The 18,885-nt window shown below is 43.7% G+C and overlaps 1 protein-coding gene across 1 annotated transcript; it reads right to left on the minus strand.

Annotated features, from left to right (window-relative positions):
- Positions 1-24: 24 nt before the first annotated feature.
- LOC118287300 (vesicle-fusing ATPase) lies at positions 25-17,944 on the minus strand. The gene is made up of 21 exons (XM_035612361.2): positions 17,794-17,944; positions 15,553-15,638; positions 15,317-15,413; positions 14,532-14,571; positions 13,363-13,529; positions 13,141-13,248; positions 12,826-12,901; positions 12,130-12,285; positions 9,309-9,508; positions 8,111-8,276; positions 7,909-7,983; positions 7,125-7,312; positions 6,063-6,158; positions 5,776-5,932; positions 5,500-5,633; positions 5,134-5,200; positions 4,966-5,045; positions 3,192-3,326; positions 2,895-3,008; positions 608-663; positions 25-461 (listed from the first exon to the last, which is right to left on the minus strand). Exons 1-21 carry the CDS (start codon positions 17,803-17,805, stop codon positions 431-433), a joined length of 2,241 nt encoding a protein of 746 aa, XP_035468254.1. The 5' UTR covers positions 17,806-17,944; the 3' UTR covers positions 25-430.
- Positions 17,945-18,885: the final 941 nt, after the last annotated feature.

Raw genomic sequence — 18,885 nt, forward strand, 5'->3', positions numbered from 1 at the left:
ACAGAAAACGACAGAGTTTCTGTCTTTTTGGTTTTAGAATTAATTTATTCACACAATAAAAAACGTCAGATATTAAAGCAAGTGCACTTGATATTAAGAGCAGAGTGAGGCCTGGATATAAACAAAACAGGATCATAATCAAGTGTTTTTTCTTACATGCACGTATACTTAATCTTTCATATATATATAAAATCATAATGGAGTCTCAGGAGCATCGCAGCACTCGTCTACAGGAAATACAATATGTACAGAAACAACAAACCACCGCGTTATTCTTATTTTTACATTAGTTCACGTGGTGCTGAAGAGGAGCAGGTGGTTCGCAGAGGGATGGAAGACGGAGAGTGAGATGGAAACGATCCCTCGCTCACTTCCTCTTCATCCCTCTCTTCTTACCGCCGAGCGATGTCTTCACTGCGGCTCGATGAGTCTACATCCTGACGAACTTATCGGAACCAAGTCTGCAGGGAGAAGAAGAAACACACAACACAATCAATCAAACGCGACATCAGGATCTAGATGTAAACATTCAGTGATCCTTCAGGTTTTCCCTGTTGACATTTTGTTCAATGTCGCCAACTTTTGCTGAAGGGAGAGAAACACTTACGCTCCATCGTCCCTTAGCAGGCTCAGGAACTTGCTCACTCTGTAGTCAGGATCCATCTGGAAAGACAAAGACACATCACCTCTTAATACCAGACACGCTCACAGGAGCGTTTTCCGAACGGCTCTTCATTTGTCTTTTTTCGGGGAACAAGCGTCAGTTTAATTTTTACAATCCACAGGTGAGGTGCTGAAACATCAGAGCGCTCTGAAACAGTGGCAGGTCCTGGAGTTCGTGCTCCGGTTTGAACAAACAGGAGGAGGAGGAGGAGGAGGAAGTGAAATTAATGGCGACCGATGCAATAACTTACAGTCGGTCTGGAAGCGCCTGTGGCGACACAGAACGGAGACATGAGAGACAGAAACAGTGGAATGAGACGAGAGCAGATGAAGAGTGTTTGCAGCATGTCCCGGCAAACACAGGTTCAAACTTCTCTGGAATCAGGACGGGATGGGGTGCCGGGGGGGGGGGGGGGGGGGGCTGCAGGGTGCACAACATGGCCGCATGTGTGCATACCACAGCAATTACACAGCATCCAGCCGCAACTAACAGGCGGTTCACATCGTCAACATACCACAGACCAAATTAACGCCAGGCAACAAGTGAGATTCAGGTCAAATCTTCTTTTTCTTTTTTCTGTTTCTACTGCTGCGAGTCTGCGGCCCGTTCTGTCAAGTTACCGAACGAGTCGACGTTTGAGAGGAACGGAAGAAAGAAGAAGAAGAAGAAGAAGAAGAAGAAGAAGCTGATGGGAATCTTTGTATCGAGCAGCTGGATGAACGTTAGCTCCACTCCGAGAAAGAAGATACTGCGATGACTGAAAACAGAATGGATGTAGGAAAGACTGGAGTCTCCCTACGTTCACACGGATAAAATCCATGTTGTGTCATAAACCGGCGAGACGGTGAAACACGATCGGGGAACGTCCAGTTGGAGAAATGGATTTATGTTTTAAAAAATTATTTTAAAACGCCAAACCACAGTCGAGCGGTTTGCAATTTTTCACAGACAGAATTTTTTTTACGACGTCACGGAGGACGATGTAAAAACTAGAATAAAGGTCTGGTCAAGTTTCAAAAAACGTTAAAAAAAACTTTTTGCAACCGCCTCAGTTCAGATTCAGTGGAATCACATCGATCAGTTGATTCAGCTCGAGACTCAAGTTCAAACTGGACAAAGTGTCTGGACACCATCCAACCAAAGACTGTGAGTAAAGATGGACGACATGACGGCTCCACAAAAGGGAAGTCAAATCATCTGGATCGCCCCCTGGTGGCTGGCTGCAGTATGGCTCATAAACCCCGCCTAGACTACACGTTAAAGAATTTTTCCCAAAGATGGTTTGTGTCATTTCAGCTGTTCTTCTCACACTGATTTCTATACATACAAACTGGTGAGTTGAGAGGAAGCCAAGAATCTGCTGAGCGTCGGTCGCCCATCTGTCTGAGCTGTAGGTAAACCAGAACCGTGAGGTGTGTGTGATTGTTCTTATCCTTCCCTGTGATTCACAACACATTCATGTAACTTGGTTTTTCAGAACCATGAATGTGTTGGATCTGTTTTTTGTGAACTGTGGAAAACACATCCTGTCCGTCCTGGGAAGCGCAACAAATCATCGGCGAAACGCCGCACAGTTTTTCATCCCGGTAAATATATATGACAGCGAGAGACGGATCCTGTCGACGGCAGAGATTGATGGAGGAGGAGGAGGAGGAGGAGGAAGAGGAGGGACGAGGGCTGCCCGAGCTCCGAACACACTTTTTGGAATAACAATAACACAGACTGCGCCAATTTGGATGCGAGTTTCAAAATAAGAAATAAAACGTGACGTGATGAATGAGCTTTGCTTTTCACACCTTAGTCTACTTGACTTCCTATCATCTCAAACCACCGGTCGAATCCACATTAGATTTATCATAGCAGTGGTGCCGTGAGCCAAATGCTAATGTCAGCATGCGAACACATGCTCACAATAACAGGCTGATGTTTAGCGGGTACATTAAATACAATGTTCACCATCTTAACTTAGCATAGAAGCACCATCTTGCACTTTTGTCGCCACTGTCGGTGGACGTTTCTGTCCCGACTCTTCGAATGTTCGGTCTGGTTGAGCGTCTGTAGCGATCCATCCGGTAGTTGTCGCGACACATTTACTCAAAAACCCCAAATCCTCAACCTCCTGATGGTGCGATAACCGATGGTTGTTGAGATATTTCAGTCTGGATTAAAGTACAGCTGATTCTTGGAACACGACTTAACATTGTACATTTTTTAGAAGTCTCTTTCTCACCTGCACGGCCATTTCAATCAGCATCAGCAACTTCTTAATGCCGATATACAGCGTGTGGTCCTTCACAGCCTTCGCTATGATGGCTCGATCCTTCTCCTGGAAACTGCCCAGCAGCTGTGGGGAGGAGACAAAGACAGAGGCGGCGGTTAAATCTGTGATTTCATTCATTAGATAAAGAATTGACACTATCGTACATAAATTGACCAAGTAAATGTCATTCTTGAAAACTGACTGACACATTTCACGTGGCAAAGTTTTCCTGACACGGATGGAGACTATTTTGGAATAAGTTTTTACCTCCAGGGCCTCGACCAGCTGCTCTCCGCTTGAGATGTTGGGGATGTGGATGGTGGTGCTGAACGCGTCCAACATCTCCATTTCCTGGAGGACGTCTTTCCGACTCGTGGTGCCGATGATCAGCAGCTTACGACCCTGAAGAGAGAAGTGCGAAGTGTGAAGCGCTGACAATCCACGTAACATCACGTTTTATCTTTGATTTTACACCTTGAGAGCTTTTCAATGCTGCCTTTTACTTCACTCGGGTTAAAGTTCGTTGCCGACTCCAGTGAACATGAAACAACATCTTTTTCTTATGGCCTATCGGAATTCTTCTTTGGCTTTTCCGGCACTTTTAAACATCTGCCACTGTCGGAGGAAACGGAAAATACGAATCCACTGTACCGACCAATCGCGGTGCGCTCTCTCATCGTGTTGTGGCCCCGACAACACGGCCGTCGCCCAAATGAAACAAAGCAACAATAAGAGCCGTTCTGAAATGAAGAGTCAAAAAAACCCTGAACTGCACCTGGCTGCTTTTAGACTTTTCAACCTTTCAAACAAGGAAAAAAAATTGTTAACCAGGTGAGTAAAGTCTTTCTCCGTGGTTTCATCAGAGGGCGAAGCTCACAGCCTGGTTTCAAACGGTCGACATCACCTTGTCCAAATGTTTCACGTCGCGTCACGATTACACATTTATTAAAAAAGTTGAGGTCGTCGTCTCAGTAACACGTTACGGATGCAGATATGAGCAGTGGCTGGTGATTGTCTGTGCTTAGTTAGATCAGAGTGAACCAGATGACAGGAAGAGAAGGAACCAGGAGAAGAACGACACGTAGAGAACAGAACAGAAGACTAAGCCGATGCGCTGGACCGGGGGGGGCGATGACGACGACGACGACGGCCACGGCGACGGCGGAGGAGGAGGAGGAGGAGGAGGAGGAAGAGGAGGAGAGACAGAGGAGTGGCGAGAAGACAGGGGGATTATGGCTGCGGGCTGCCCCCCCATGGCGTGGGGGGTTGCGATGCTGCATGCAGATGAGGTGCCACACAGGCGGTGGTGCTGCCAGGTCCTGGCTCTCTCACAGAGCCCATTCTCCTCCGTGTCCCCCCGGCCTCCCCCGGCCCCCGGCTCCCCGCTGGGCCCAGCGCTTTACAACCCCGGAGGAGCACTGCAGCCAGGCATTCAGCACCCGGCCCCGCGCCACTTCTCATGCACATGCAGGCCATATAGTGGGGCTATATTCTCATTCACAACCCCGTCAACAACAGACGCAGACACACACATACACACACACACACACACACACAAGCTACAAGCAAAGCGACTATGAGAAATGGCTCTCTACCACCACCATTCACTCGAAGCACAACGGGCCTGGAAGCAAAACACCGGCTAATAACCGTACACACACACACACACACACACACACACACACACACACACACACACACACACACACACACACACACACACACACACACACACACACACACACACACACACACACACACACACACACACACACACACACACACACACACACACACACACACACACACACACACACACACAGTTGCTCGCACATGCCAGTCGCAGCCAAAGACCTCCGACAATCCCTCATGGCACTTTGCAATCGGCAATCTGCGAATCTGCTGCCCTCTTTCTGCCGCCCGAGGACGAGCAACGCCACAGTGAGCAGGACACAAATAAACATCAACTCCACGAAGTGTGTGTGTGTGTGTGTGTGTGTGTGTGTGTGTGTGTATGTGTGTGTGTGTGTGTGTGTGTTACCTTCGGAGGAGGTTTCTTCAGCAGCACCAGCAGAGCCTGCAGCACCGGGTTGGAGAAGCGAGGGCCGATTGGGACATAGTCTAATGACAGATTTCATTCAGTTCATTAATTCAAAAGTTTGTAAAAAAGATACTTTTAGATATAAAAACTTGATGGTGGATTCTTTACCCAACAAGCGTTCAATGTCGTCCACCACCACACAGCTCAGCTGGGATTTATAGGCATCTTCAAATATCTATCACGGAAAAAAAGGATTTTAAAGACTGTAACTGTTTGCATTTAAAAATGTCTTCCATATTTCCTAGAGTCACTTTGGAGTATTTGTCCATGTGCATCATATTAATACAGTCACATGGAGAATATGTTTGAAAACCATCTGCTAGATGAGAAACAACAATTAGCTTCATCTGTCCTGGAGATGTATTTCCCTCTAATTATACACTTTCAAAAAACCCCAAAACTTTTCTAGATCTTTCTTTGTTTATAGGAAAAACATTTCAAATAGCTCTTCTTTTTTTGAGCGGTGAGCGTTACCTTTTTGATGGCTTGGCATTTGGCGATCTCCGAGTGTCCGATCATCTTGTCGGGGGAGCAGATCTTGATGAAGGGAAACTGGGAGTCTTCGGAGATCTTAGCTGCCAGCGCCGTCTTGCCGCTGTTCGGTGGACCTGAGGGAGACGAACGACCGCGGATCAGCTGTTTGCAATGAGGCGAATCATTTGGTCGATCTCGACCGATTCTCTTCACGCAGTTTTATTTCTGGGCAATTTTCAGGTGTTTCAACGTGAATCTTGGACGAGCGTGCTCTACCTTCCAGGAGCACGGAGACAAGCGGCGTGCGGTCGCTGTTCTTCGTTTGCCGGACCAGCAGCTCGCCGTCCTCCAACACGGCCGACACCGGGTCGCCCCACCGGATGATACCGTTCATGATGTAGCTGGCGTAGTCCTCCTGGTTGGTGCCGAACGCCTGGAGGAGACGAAGACATACTGCACATGTAACGTTTCCTGTTTGTTTTTTCATGAACTTTAAACTTTACATTTTGTATTATGCTTTATCTGACAAAGAAATGGAAGATGAGAAGAAAAGAGCGACTTACAGGTTTAATGTCGTTATTCAGCGAGGCCATGAAGTCCAGTCTGCTGACCTGCAGCTTCTCTGCTGTCTCGATGTTCACCTCTAACGTGTTGCTGGCCTATAGTTTATAGAAACACAAACAATATATATACATTTATATATATATATATATATATATATATTCATGACTGGATAAACTCTGTGCCCCCACCGGTGTCAGGAGACAAGCTGCTCCCTCAGAGCAGAAAGGTCACACAGCCAAGAGAAGAATAAAAGCAGTGAAGAGAAACGTCACAGCCGTCAGACATGTTTGAGGCCCTTGTCTGTCATTTATCATCACCCCACAATTTATCTGCCACTCCGTGTGTGTGTGCGTGTGTGTGTGTGTGTGTGTGTGTGTGTGTGTTGGAGCAGAGCACTTAACAGATGAGAACTTCACCTTATCTGTGTGTCCTGTGGAGTTATGTTGATTTGAGTCTATGCACCTGATAAAACACTTGAGTGATGGTGTGCGCACGCACACACACACACACACACAAACAGGGCTGTCTGTCAGCTGGGTGGCGAGTTACAGTAAACTGGCATTAATATACACAGTTGTAGATCAGATTCAACAAAAAAAATTTTTACATTTAAAGCATTTCACAACTGTGTCAAAGATTAATACTGGGCCTGTCACCATAACTATTTCCTGTTGGACGATGTAATGTCCCAGAAATGATTGTGATAAATGGTATTATTGTCTCTTTTTTTTTTGTTTGCTGCTACTGGATCATGGGAGCTTGCAGTACAGTGTTTTAGTAAAAAAGTTTAGTAGGAGTGCAAATAAATGCAATATGATTATTAGCACCAACTGAAATGAGAATTAATCAAAAGTAATTTGTTGTTTATGAACCTGAAATGCAACAAGTTTTCTGAAATGTGAGAATTCAACTTTGGGTGGTTTTTTTGGACGGTGGTCGGACAAAGCAAGTCATGAGAAGACGAAGACTTTGGGCTGTAAAGAGATTACACGGAACAATAACAATAAGTCTAAACTCAGACTTTCGTCACCATAATCAAAATGTGCCGTGAGGATTGTGACCTTGATGTGTCTGTTCATGGCGGTGGACTGCGCAGCCCGGACGAGACCCTCCAGCTCGGCTCCACTGTAGTTCTTGGTCTCCACGGCGAGCTCCTTCACGTCCACGTCATTGGCCAGCAGTTGGTACTGACGCATCTTCGCCGTGTGGATGTGGAGGATCTGAATGCGGCCCCTTTCATCCGGTAACCCTGACGGGGGGAGAGAGAATATTCCGATTCAAGTTATTTTTATGATTCCAAATCATCCAGGAAAGTTTTGTTGACCATGTATGGTCTCTTTTTTTTCTGTACTGCTCAACTTTAAACAAATGAATTCCCAAATTAACAGTGTGAAGCAGCCGAGTGGCCTTGAAACGCCCCCACTTTGTGGGTGCATTGCTTCGTTAAACTTTCATTTGATATGTTTGAAGGAGACGAGAATATGGTGCATTTACTTTGCCTGTCTCAAATAAGTTTTTTGTAAGATATTCTATTGTTAAACCTCTAAAAACTAAAGAAAATATTAATTACAACCACACGTTTGCAGTAACTCAGGAACTAAATATAAATGTTTTCACCTATACTTTAAATCCAATCGTGAGTTTACACAGGAAATGTCCTTCTATTCCTGTCCACTTAAAAACAACTGGCGTTACTTTCACATTTTCAAATGAAATCCAGTTTTTGAAGGAAACGTTCAGTGTTCAGTGTCATTACTGTAGTTTTAATTCATCTTCCAGTGCTCTGATATTAACTGCGTGGAATGAACACGAGTGTGAAACATTTTCTGTGCGATCTTTTCTTACCTATCTCCATCTTCACCTCGAGTCTTCCCGGCCTCAGCAAGGCATCGTCTATCAGGTCTGGCCTGTTGGTCATACCTGAGGCAGGCACAGATGGAAAAAAGGATGAATGAGTGAGATGATGAGATAGAGCGCAGATGTTCGGGGGATGACATAAGAGACGCTGTAAATGTAAATGTGTGTGTGTTTGTGCGGTCTGAGGCACCTATGACCAGGATGTTGTTGAGCTGCTCCACCCCGTCGATCTTGGACAGCAGCTGGTTGACCACCGTGTCGTGGACTCCCGTGCTGCCGGCCATGCTGCCGCGCTGCTTGCAGATCGCGTCGATCTCGTCGAAGATGATGATGTGAAGGCCGCTGTTGGCGCCGAGCTGTTCAGCAAAGAGAGAGGATGAGGAGGATGAAGATGATGATACTGTATATATGTACAACCCACTGTCTGTCTCATACCATGCGTTTACAGTAGCAGTGATGCGAGAAATGATTTGGTCATTTTCACATCCAAACCTGAACTTTTTTAGGAGATCTGACATTATTAACACTTTCTCAAGCTTGAAAGAATTTTAAGTTGGACACGTAAATATCGTAAATATTGTTCTCATCGATCGCACCGTGTCTGAAACGCGCTGTCGATTTGTTTTTCTTCCACACTGACTTCAGTGGTGACCCTCGACAGAGTGACAGATGGAAAAGGTATAGAGAGCTGCAGGGTGGGGGGTTATCTCTCCATCTACAGTCCCGTCAGTCTCAGACGTAGCATTTAAAGCAGGTGTGTGTGTGTGTGTGTGAGTGTGTGTGTGTGTGTGTGTGTGTGTGTGTGTGTGTGAGTGTGTATGTGTGTCAGTCTAATAGGAGGTCAAAGACAACCCAGCCCCTCATTAGGTGGTGAAGAGTGAGGCTCGTCGCTGGAGTCTCACCATCCAAAACAACCATCACTGCTGTTTCAGTCACACACACACACACACACACACACACACACACACACACACACACACACACACACACACACACACACACACACACACACACACACACACACACACACACACACACACACACACACACACACACACACACACACACACACACACACACACACACACACACACACACACAAACCTTTATCAAAGCTATCACAGATATGTCTTGCTAAAGGGCAGATCTCTCCACTCCTGGAGAAATTAGTTTAGACAGATGAAATGTGTATTTCATGGCAGAACACCGAAGAACAGACTCAATGTGGCTTCTTATGTCGTGTGCAGATAAGAAGTTCAGCCAGGTTGTAGCACCACAGGTGACCTTTCTAGGAAAGTTGTGTTTTTATTTTTGTGTATTATAATAAAAGAATGATTTGTGTGTCGTATTAAAAACTGGATATAAATGATAGTGAGTCCCGTCCTCACCCTCTTCTGTTCGTCCTCGGCGTCTGCGAACAGCTTCCTGATGTTGGCCTCCGACTCCCCCACGTACTTGTTGAGGATCTCGGGGCCGTTGACGATCTTCGGCTCGCGGGCGTTGAGCATCTTGCCGATCTGTCGCGCCATCAGGGTTTTGCCGCAGCCTGGGGGTCCGTACAGCAGGATTCCCTTCACATGCTTACAGCCTGGAGACACACACACACACACACACACACACACACACACACACACACACACACACACACACACACACACACACACACACACACACACACACACACACACACACACACACACACACACACACACACACACACACACACACACACACACACACACAATTTTTACAGCAAATGTTTCTACCGTTCATGAAGTTCAAATCGTTTCAGGCAGAGAACTTTGAATCCAGTGTTTCACAAATGTCGACTTAAGTTACTGCAATTTCTGAAATGAACAAAAGGAAAATCAATATCACACAAGGTTATTTACGTGTTTAAAAGGGATTTTAATAATTTTTCTTGGGGGGGGGCGATCGATATTTTCCTTGAGCTGTGTAGCGAGTCTCAATGTCTTGTTGTGAGAAATCAATAACTGGCTGCGACTCATGTTGCTTTAATAAAGTACGACTCATGAATTCATTGTCTCAAAAACACTTTTGATGTTCAACCACTGTTGAAGAGCAGCGTGATCAAAACCTCAAAGTTGTTACTCGAGAGCTGAGAGGAGACAAATGGCAAGAAGACTGCGAGGTAGGGCTGCATCTAACGATTATTTACATTATCGATTAACCTGTTGATTATTTTCTTGATTAATCGTTTTGTTGTTTGGTCCATAGAAATGTCATAAAATCGTGAAAAATATTGATTGTGTTTCACCAAAACCCTGAGATGATGTTTAATTTGTCCACACACCAAAGATAATCAGTTTACTGACACAGAGGAGTAAAGAAACCAGAAAAAAATTCACATTTAAGAAGCGGAAATTAGAAAATTGTGATCTCATGTGGAGAGTCGGGGAAATGCCATGAGGCAAAGGTCTCTGGGACGTTGCCGTTCATAGTTTCCACCTTGAACCCCCGAACACCGCGATAACCATTTGTTGCAGTGTCCAAACTCATTAATGCACAAGCACAGAGAAGTCCAGAGAATGGCTCAACAGCAGGTTGACTTCAGTTCCCATCACAGCACTTCTGATTCCCTTAGTTTCATTCCGTCTGTGTGTGGAGACTGTGAGTCATCCGAGTTCACAGTGCAGCTCTTTTTAATGGCCCTTTTGCACCTGCCTAATGACATTTAGCCCAGACTAGATGAGAGGCCCCCTGATAAGCATCTGAGCTGCCATTTGGGCCCGCTGAGGGAAAGGCAGCCGGGATGACAGGTGGGGTGGAGGGGTGGAGGGGAAGATAAGGGAAGAGTTTCTGTCTGTCTGCTTCACCTCTCCGGGAGCAAAAAGGGGAGACAAGGTGAAACCATCAAACCCTCGGTCCAACCCGTACACATGCACACACCACCTCTCTGTCAGCACTTGCGCCCCCCCCCCCCCCCCCCCCCCCCCCCACGCGCCTGCCAATTACAGCTTTACCTTTGGCGTGGTGCTCTAATCAAGGCAGGCCATCTCATTACAGCCGCCAGCTGGCCACAGCCAAAGGCCAACTCCTGCACACCACCACCCGGCTAAAGGTCGGTGCACGCGCTGCTGGACGCCGCTGCCCCCCCCTGAGCACTATGGGTACCTGCGCGTGCCAAACTAAACTAACGTGAGCATTCTGCCCGAGCTCAGACACTGTTACGACAGGTTTTCACAAGACCTTGTCGATCTTGCAAGGATTAGGACTAATGCGATCGTGTGCACGTGTGTATGGGAAAGGGAGTTTTTTTTTTATGTGCTGATGGCTTTCATTAGAAAAACGAACTGCTGTTTCTTTGAAAAGTGAATCATCCTCATAATCTGACAGCTGTCAGAGATCTATTAATGAGTGTGCGCAGGGATCAGTGTCGGAGGGGGGATGCCAGAGTTTTTAGTCAAGGTCGAGGCAGCGCAGAGGAACCGCCGCCTGCTCCTGTTAATTACACATTTGTGGGATTTGCTGAATCAGGCACTGATACATTTCTCAAAGGAATTATTAAAAAGTTTTGTTTGCCATGATGTTGATTTAAGGATTAAACACAAGCCGAATAATAACTAAAAACAGTGATTATCATTGGCGGGAGTCAGTAATCGGTTCACCCTCATGGAAACGGTTGCCAGTTCTGAGAAAGATTTTTTCTTTTTTTCCTGCTGCTTGTCAGCTGTTAACATTTAGTATGTTGAGAAAAGACTGTATGCAAATGTCTTCATATCACTTGTTTAAGTTCCACTTAATAAAAGAAATTCCTTAAAGAGGCAGGAGTGAAAACCAAGTGTTTCAGACAAGAGCTGAAGGAAAACTGACGTGATTACTGAACATTAGATCCTGTAAACCAAGTCATAACCCAAATTAACATTATGAGCATATGAACATGTCTCCTTTAAAGTATTTTCCAGGAGTTGTGAAAGTCTTAACCTTTCAGTGGGACAATTCTGAAAATGCTCAAAATACTTTGTGCATTTTGCTTCCTTAGTTGAACTAATTACTTTTTTAATATACTTTACTTTACGTGAGCAGGACTTTTACTAAAAGCCATGGATATTAAAAAATGGAAATTATAACATCCTCACCATACAGATGACTTGCAGCGGAACTGTACAGAATGTGGAAGAACGGGCATAAACAAATGAATAAGTTATGGTGATGTAGACAGAGAGAAGAGTGGGGGGGGGGGCTCACCCATCTGTTCGACCATGTCTGGAGGGAAGACTCGGGAGGCGAAGGCTCGACGGAAGATGTCAGAGAATTCCCTGTCGAGGCCGCCGATACCCATCTTCTCAAAGTTCCAGTCTGGGCAGATGATGGACTGGCGGGACTCCCTTGTCTTGGATTTCCCTGTGGGGGGGGACACAACACAAAAACATAAATTGAATATATCACCTTATGTATAAAAATGTACAAACATAAGAGTTCCTTTTATTTGTAATTATTATGGGAGCAAATAAATTCAAAAAAATATTTATAATGTCAATGAGTAAAGTCTTAAATTGTGAGTTACCATAGTTACCTGGAGACACAGTTATGACAAAGTTGACGTACACAGTGAGTTAATGTGACTTATTGATCAGGCACAAAGAGTCGTTTTTAAATATCGTTTCAACATGAGGCGAGTTGAAAACTTTAAATTGTTCTTATAGTAAAATGTTCATACAAACAAAATATATTTTATTCCAGTAGTGACGTAAAGTCAAACTGCAGAGCAGGAGGCCTCTTGCACACCTTGACACTTCCAACAAAATTAGAAAAGGGAGAGCAAGCGATGCAACATGAGTGAAGTGCGCCATCTTGTGGATTTATAGAGAACCGTCCTTCAGACAGTGTGTAAAGTAAAACACACATTTCTTTCAACTGTCAGCTACAGTATTCAGAACTCACCAATCAGGGTCATGGACGAGTTCTCTGACTTTTCAAAAATCACCTGACTGTTTCCCAGCAACAAACCGATCTCAATCTGAGGAAAGACATAGAAAAACAATGATCGTTTTTGGGTCACGGTTCAAATAAGCAATATTTACATAATCTGTGTTCATCACAAATGAATGTGTTCCAAAGCCTGAATACTGTTACAGACTGGAGGTGTGTGTGTGTGTGTGTGTGTGTGTGTGTGTGTGTGTGTGTGTGTGTGTGTGTATGTGTGTGTGTGTGTGTGTGTGAACATCACAGGACACTGACGGATTATTCTTCAGATACCTTCTGCTTCTTGCCAGAGGCCTGTTCTCCCCTCAGGATGCTGGGGTCCATCGCCTCCATATCTTTTATCACCAAGAGAAACAGCTTGTCACAGAAACTAAACACCAGCTAGGGGGGAAAAGAATAGAAAAAAAGGAGATGAGGACAGGAAATGAAATTAACAATATATGGACACAAAATAAAAACAAAAAAGGGCGAGAAAGGTGAGACTGGCACAAGCACCTGCTGGCCAACGCTGAAGGCCAGGTTGTTGAAGTGCTGGATGAATTCGGCGGCCATCTTGTCCGAGTCGTACGGGTTGCTGTCCACGTTCTTCTTCTGCAGGAAGTCGATGTCCACCATCAAGGTGCTTATACACTGTTTGGACTTGTCAAACTTGTAGTTCTTTACTGTAGGTTGGGGGAGACAAACATGATAGAAAGAAAGATAAAGAAAAATTACACCTGCAATGCTGCTCCATTAATCACATCAGAGTGACTGTAGCAGGGGACAATGTCAAATATTCTGTTATCCACGACTGTCCTTTTTGAATTTAATATTTGACATTTAATGTATTTTTCTTTCAACAGAGAGAATGACAGGAAAAGGGGGAAATCATAATCTACCTTTGATCAAATGATTTAAAAAAAAGACGATGTCGAGAATGATCAGAGTATCTTAGACTTGCTCTTTTTTTTCACTCATTAGATTATATTTTCATTCTTTCCTTTTCACTCCTGATATGTCGACAGTATCATAATAGAACCCGTCACTCTGAGCATCAGTGTGGCCTCCGGGAGCCGAGCAAACAGGCCTTTCTCTGGATGCTAGCCAGCTTCTCAGACAGATGTGCAGCGACACCCTCCCAACCATCTTGTTGTAATGTCATGTTCCCTCCACCTCTATTGACGCCTAAACAATAATTTATAAAAAAAACTGAACCCCACAGATAATTAGCAATCTGCAGGATGTGATCGTCAGGACTCGGCACAGTCTGATGTTTCTCTGGCAGAGATATAAAGACGGCAGCCATTTAAAAGTCTGAAGGTTGAGTTTGATGTCAGAGGCTCTTATAATGTTTCTACTGCGGTGTGGTGCCGTTAAATCAAAAGGCATTCGGTGACGAGAGAGAGAAAGGCCGCCGGGCATCTGCTAATCAACAGATGACAAATTAATGGCAGCCGTCACAAAAGGCTGAGAGGCTCAGACATCTGTGCAGCCTGTAGACGCGTGTTAGTTACCGATAACGCTGCGCCAGCTGAGAGACACAACAGATGTTACTCTGGTCAGGTTCACTGCTCGTCTAAACGTGCGGTAGATGTTTTACGTGGCCTGTTTCATTTACCATTTGTCGAGAATAAGAATATTTTTAGAAAAAATCACCAGTTGAATACTAGAAACGTGAAGCTCACCTTCGACCTCTTGTCCAATCGATAGGCCCGCCCATTTTCTCTGTAAAGAAAAAGAGAGAGTGATTAAGTTCCATGTCTCATAATTTCCTTTGTAATACAACACATTTTTAAAGTAGCGGGGGAAAAAGGCACTGGCATGATATTAAACCATCAATAAGTCAATGACATGTTCCAGGAAACACAAAGATATTAGACAAAGGACAACAAACAAACGTGACTACTCATTTCACAGAGACATCAGTGCAACGTTCCTCTGCAGCTTAGGTCTTATTTCACAACACTTCTTCAGACTGACATACAAAACTCAGATCAGACGTCTATTTTTATACACGAGCTGTGTTTCTTGAGATGGCATCCATCGATGGCTGCCATGTCAAGTGTGAGTTCATGAAGGTGTGAAATAAGAGGTCTGGAGGAGGTTACAGTAGTACCTGTGTGCTGCAGCGGCTGCCGAGTGTATAGACGGAGGCAGAGTGAAAGAGGAGAAAGCAGCAACAAGACAGATTGAGACAAACAAACAAAGTCGTCCATGCAAAGAAATCCACAGACAACAGTGCAAGAAGAAAGCTCCAGAGTTTACTCAGGTTAAAAAAGGAAGAATGTAAAGTTTGCACATGGTTTGAATATACAACAAACTAAATTAGTGTCATCAGCACAACCTGCACAGACACACACCCATGGTCTGCCCACACTGTAGAAGGTGACTGACTGTATCCACACACAAAAAATCTAAATATCTGAACACACTGATCACTGACAACATGTGACAAAGAGCCGTACTGTACCTGTGGCAGACTGAAGGCGATCGTCCCCAAGGTCACACTCGGATGCGTCGTCAAGGTGAACACGTACTTGTGGGTTAAGTTGCGCACGGTCACGTGTCTGAAGTGAGACGAACAATGACAGACAGAGAAAAGGATTACGTTTGGTACAGAACAACGACCCCGTTGTTAATTGTTCGTCTCGTTTGACTGGAGCAGTTGAACATTAAATACTCAAATGTGAATATTTCTTCACTCACTGTTCAATCTGCGTCTCTTTCTCATTGATGACTGCACAGTTGGTCAGCGACAGTTCGTCTGTCGGGCATCGTCCCACCTGCATCATCTGAAAAGAGACAGGAGAGAAAAAACGCAAAGCAATGAGGAACTGGGGAAGTGATGTATCTACAGACAGCATTTGAATTAGGGCTGAGAAAAAAGGCCTTCACAATTTGTGTACTACGTAAAACTTTTACGCTCAAATTTTATGTCATATTTGATTTTAAGAGGCTGGAGCTGGAGAACGTTTTTTGTAGCGATTAATCAAATATCAAAACAGGTGCCGTATGATTTTCTGTCATTCAACTAATCGCTTAATCGTTGCCGCTCTAATTTAATAGATGTGGGTGAAAACTACTTCTTATGCTACTTGAAATTAATTTAATGGCGCATATTAAATAATCCTCTAAAAGGCATTTCCTCTCAACTTAAATGCAATGATTTGATTCGCGGTTTCAGGCAAAAGAGGTAAAACAAATAAGGGTCTGTTTAGGTACATGATCTGCTCGTGTCGCTGCTGAAATATTACAAAGGTCATTATTCTGGAAATCCCAGTGTTTACAGTGCAGTTAGTTGTACAGCGACAGAGAAAGGCAGATTGTGCAGGTCAGCACACTTGAGGCTTTGCTTCCTTCCTCCCTCACTCACACCAAACCAGCATTACATACATGTTGCTATGGAGATCCCCTGACACTGATGAAGCCTCTCTGGACCTGCAGCATCTCAGCTGTCTAATAATTTCCACCGGCAAACTTCCCACAGGGTCTGACGCTGCTTACACTCTTATTCTGCCCTGTGTAAATGTCAAGTGTCTGCATGTCAGTGTGAAACCAGATTACTCCTTCAGCCTTTGACTTTTATTAGCACCGTCACAAAAGGTTATAATTGTACTTGGCTTGAATCAAGCGATACAAAAACTAATGACTATAAAATAACATAACTAAATGGCGTGAGACTTGAACATGTGATCTATGAATTGTTCCCTTAAGCCAAAGTCTAATAGCACAGTAAATCCAAAGGCTTCCCTGTGCCCATTGTTCACTTTTAATCACCTCCTGGAATGTAAAGTGTACACGAGGAACAGAACGGTTCCACAATTGTGGGAAGCCGTTATTATAATGTTCTGCAAAGAAAGTTTTTGCTTGTTCCCTAACTTTCAAAACACAGACTTGCACAAGCGTCACTTTCTGCTTTTATTTGTTCACGACTGCCTCTGTTTGTCTGTCACTACTTCTATTTTTTGTTTCCTGTCCTGCGTGAGAGAGGCCGATGTGAAGTGTCATTATACCAGAGTGTGACGACAGTAAAGACATTCTGATTCTGATATTTGTGGATTCTGGTCAGTTATTAGTTTTAGTCATCTGCCACTTCTTCAGGCATATACCAGAAGTGGAAATATTGTTGCTTTTCCCTATGTTATAAATCACTGTAAAAATGAATATGTTTCCATTTCGGACTGATCGTTTGCTGCTGTTGTTTTTTTTAATATTTTATAGTGAAAACGATGGAAAATAACCATTAGTTTAAGCCTCAAACACAAGAAATCACAAGATACATCAACTATGGAAAACTGTGATGGAGATGTACATTTATACATTGTCAGCCACAATTCAATTGACAATGAAAATAATCTTTAGTAAACCTTCGTGAACCTGTGTTTATTACCAAGCTGTTGAATTAAGAGTTGTGACTTTGAGCCAGTTGTGTCTGTAAACTGGTCATATTTGTGTGTGTGTGTGTGTGTGTGTGTGTGTGTGTGTGTGTGTGTGTGTGTGTGTGTGTGTGTGTAAACGCTTTGTATACATCAGACCAGTTTCTCTGACTGCTCTTCTTCTTCGTTCCCTCCTATTAAATCCTGTCACCATTGATTCATCCTGTGGAACTGCAGGAGCAATATTTACAACAGCCATCAGCAGCATTTCCTCTCTCTCTCTCTCTCTCTCTCTCTCTCTCTCTCTCTATGCCAGTCAATAAGAACGATTGACAGTAACGATCAGAGACTGATGTTAAGCTTCATCCTGACCGGTCATGAGCTTCTCCCTTCGTCTTCCGGGCTGCCGACGAAGTTATGAATGACAAGTGGTTCCGCCACAGCAGGCTAATGCTGCGTTGGCTAACTTTACCATGTTGTACAAAGCCGCTAGTCGTTAGCTTTGGCAGTCGGTGGTGTCCGGTAGCAGCGTACTTATATTATATTATATATTCGCTTTGAATCAACTCACCCGACCGGACATCTTTGTTGTTTTCTTTCGCTTCTTTCTGCCTCCGTTCAAGTGCAACTCAGCATTCAGCCACTTCCGGTCCGCTGACGGAGCAGTCAGATGAAAGCGATGACGCGCAGGGGGCGGGATCTGCGTCGGTGCTGCGACGTCATCGCGTACACGGACACGGAAGCGCACGGGGATACTTCTTTTATTGTTTAATGACTGTTGGCCAACAACGAAATGGTGCATTACCGCCACCAACTGGCGAGGAGCGTGGATCAGAATCACTAAAAACAAATCAAAACAAAACAAAAACAAAACGTACAATATGATTAGATTCTCCCTCACACCTTTATTTCCCTGAGGTACTGTATTAAATGACTGTAATGTTCGCTCAGCAAATCTTGCTGTGGAAAATATATCCACCATCTTTAATGTAATACTCTTTATTCAGTACATCTATAGTATATATATATATATATATATATTTATATATATATTTATGCATATTTAATAATAATAATATTATTTATTATTTTCAACCCACTGCACATTACTTTTTGCAATCTGTATATATGTACATATTTTTTTGAAAACAGTTTTGTTCCTGTATTTTTAATTGTATTTTTTGTATATCAAGTGAATTTCCTCGAGTTGGATGAATAAAGTTATCTATTCTGTTCTGTTCTATTCTATATTCAGTTTCATCTTGAGCTTTCTTTTTGTCTGCAATTTCATTTCCTATTACACCCAAATGTGCTGGAATCCAAAGAAAATGTACCGTGAGACCCATCGTATTCAGGATTAAGTTTGAATCAGGAAATTTTATTGAAACCTCGGAAAACAAAGTTCACTCGGTACTGTAACTCCAAGTAAAAGCAGAAATATATACAGACCTAGACAATTATGATTAACAGAAATGTGATATTAGATTAGGTTAGAATAAGTATATGGAAATATAAGAGGTATGTAAAAATATATGCATCATAATAGTATATAAAACAGTTGAAACATAGCCGTAGAATATAAGAATAAAAATAGATATCAAAAAATACTATTGTTAAAAAAGTATGTTTGTATTATTGCAGTTTAATTATAATTATTGCACTG

Source organism: Scophthalmus maximus, chromosome 16 (assembly GCF_022379125.1).
Source record: "Scophthalmus maximus strain ysfricsl-2021 chromosome 16, ASM2237912v1, whole genome shotgun sequence".
Taxonomy (NCBI): Eukaryota; Metazoa; Chordata; class Actinopteri; order Pleuronectiformes; family Scophthalmidae; genus Scophthalmus; species Scophthalmus maximus.

Excerpts from the sequence above, each read along its gene's own strand:
- LOC118287300 (XM_035612361.2), bottom strand. Across the intron at positions 15,414-15,552 it reads AAAGAGACGCAGATTGAACA|ACACGTGACCGTGCGCAACT; the intron begins GTGAGTGAAGAA and ends GTCTCACTTCAG. Across the intron at positions 12,286-12,825 it reads CTCGTCCATGACCCTGATTG|GGAAATCCAAGACAAGGGAG; the intron begins GTGAGTTCTGAA and ends CCCCCCCCACAG.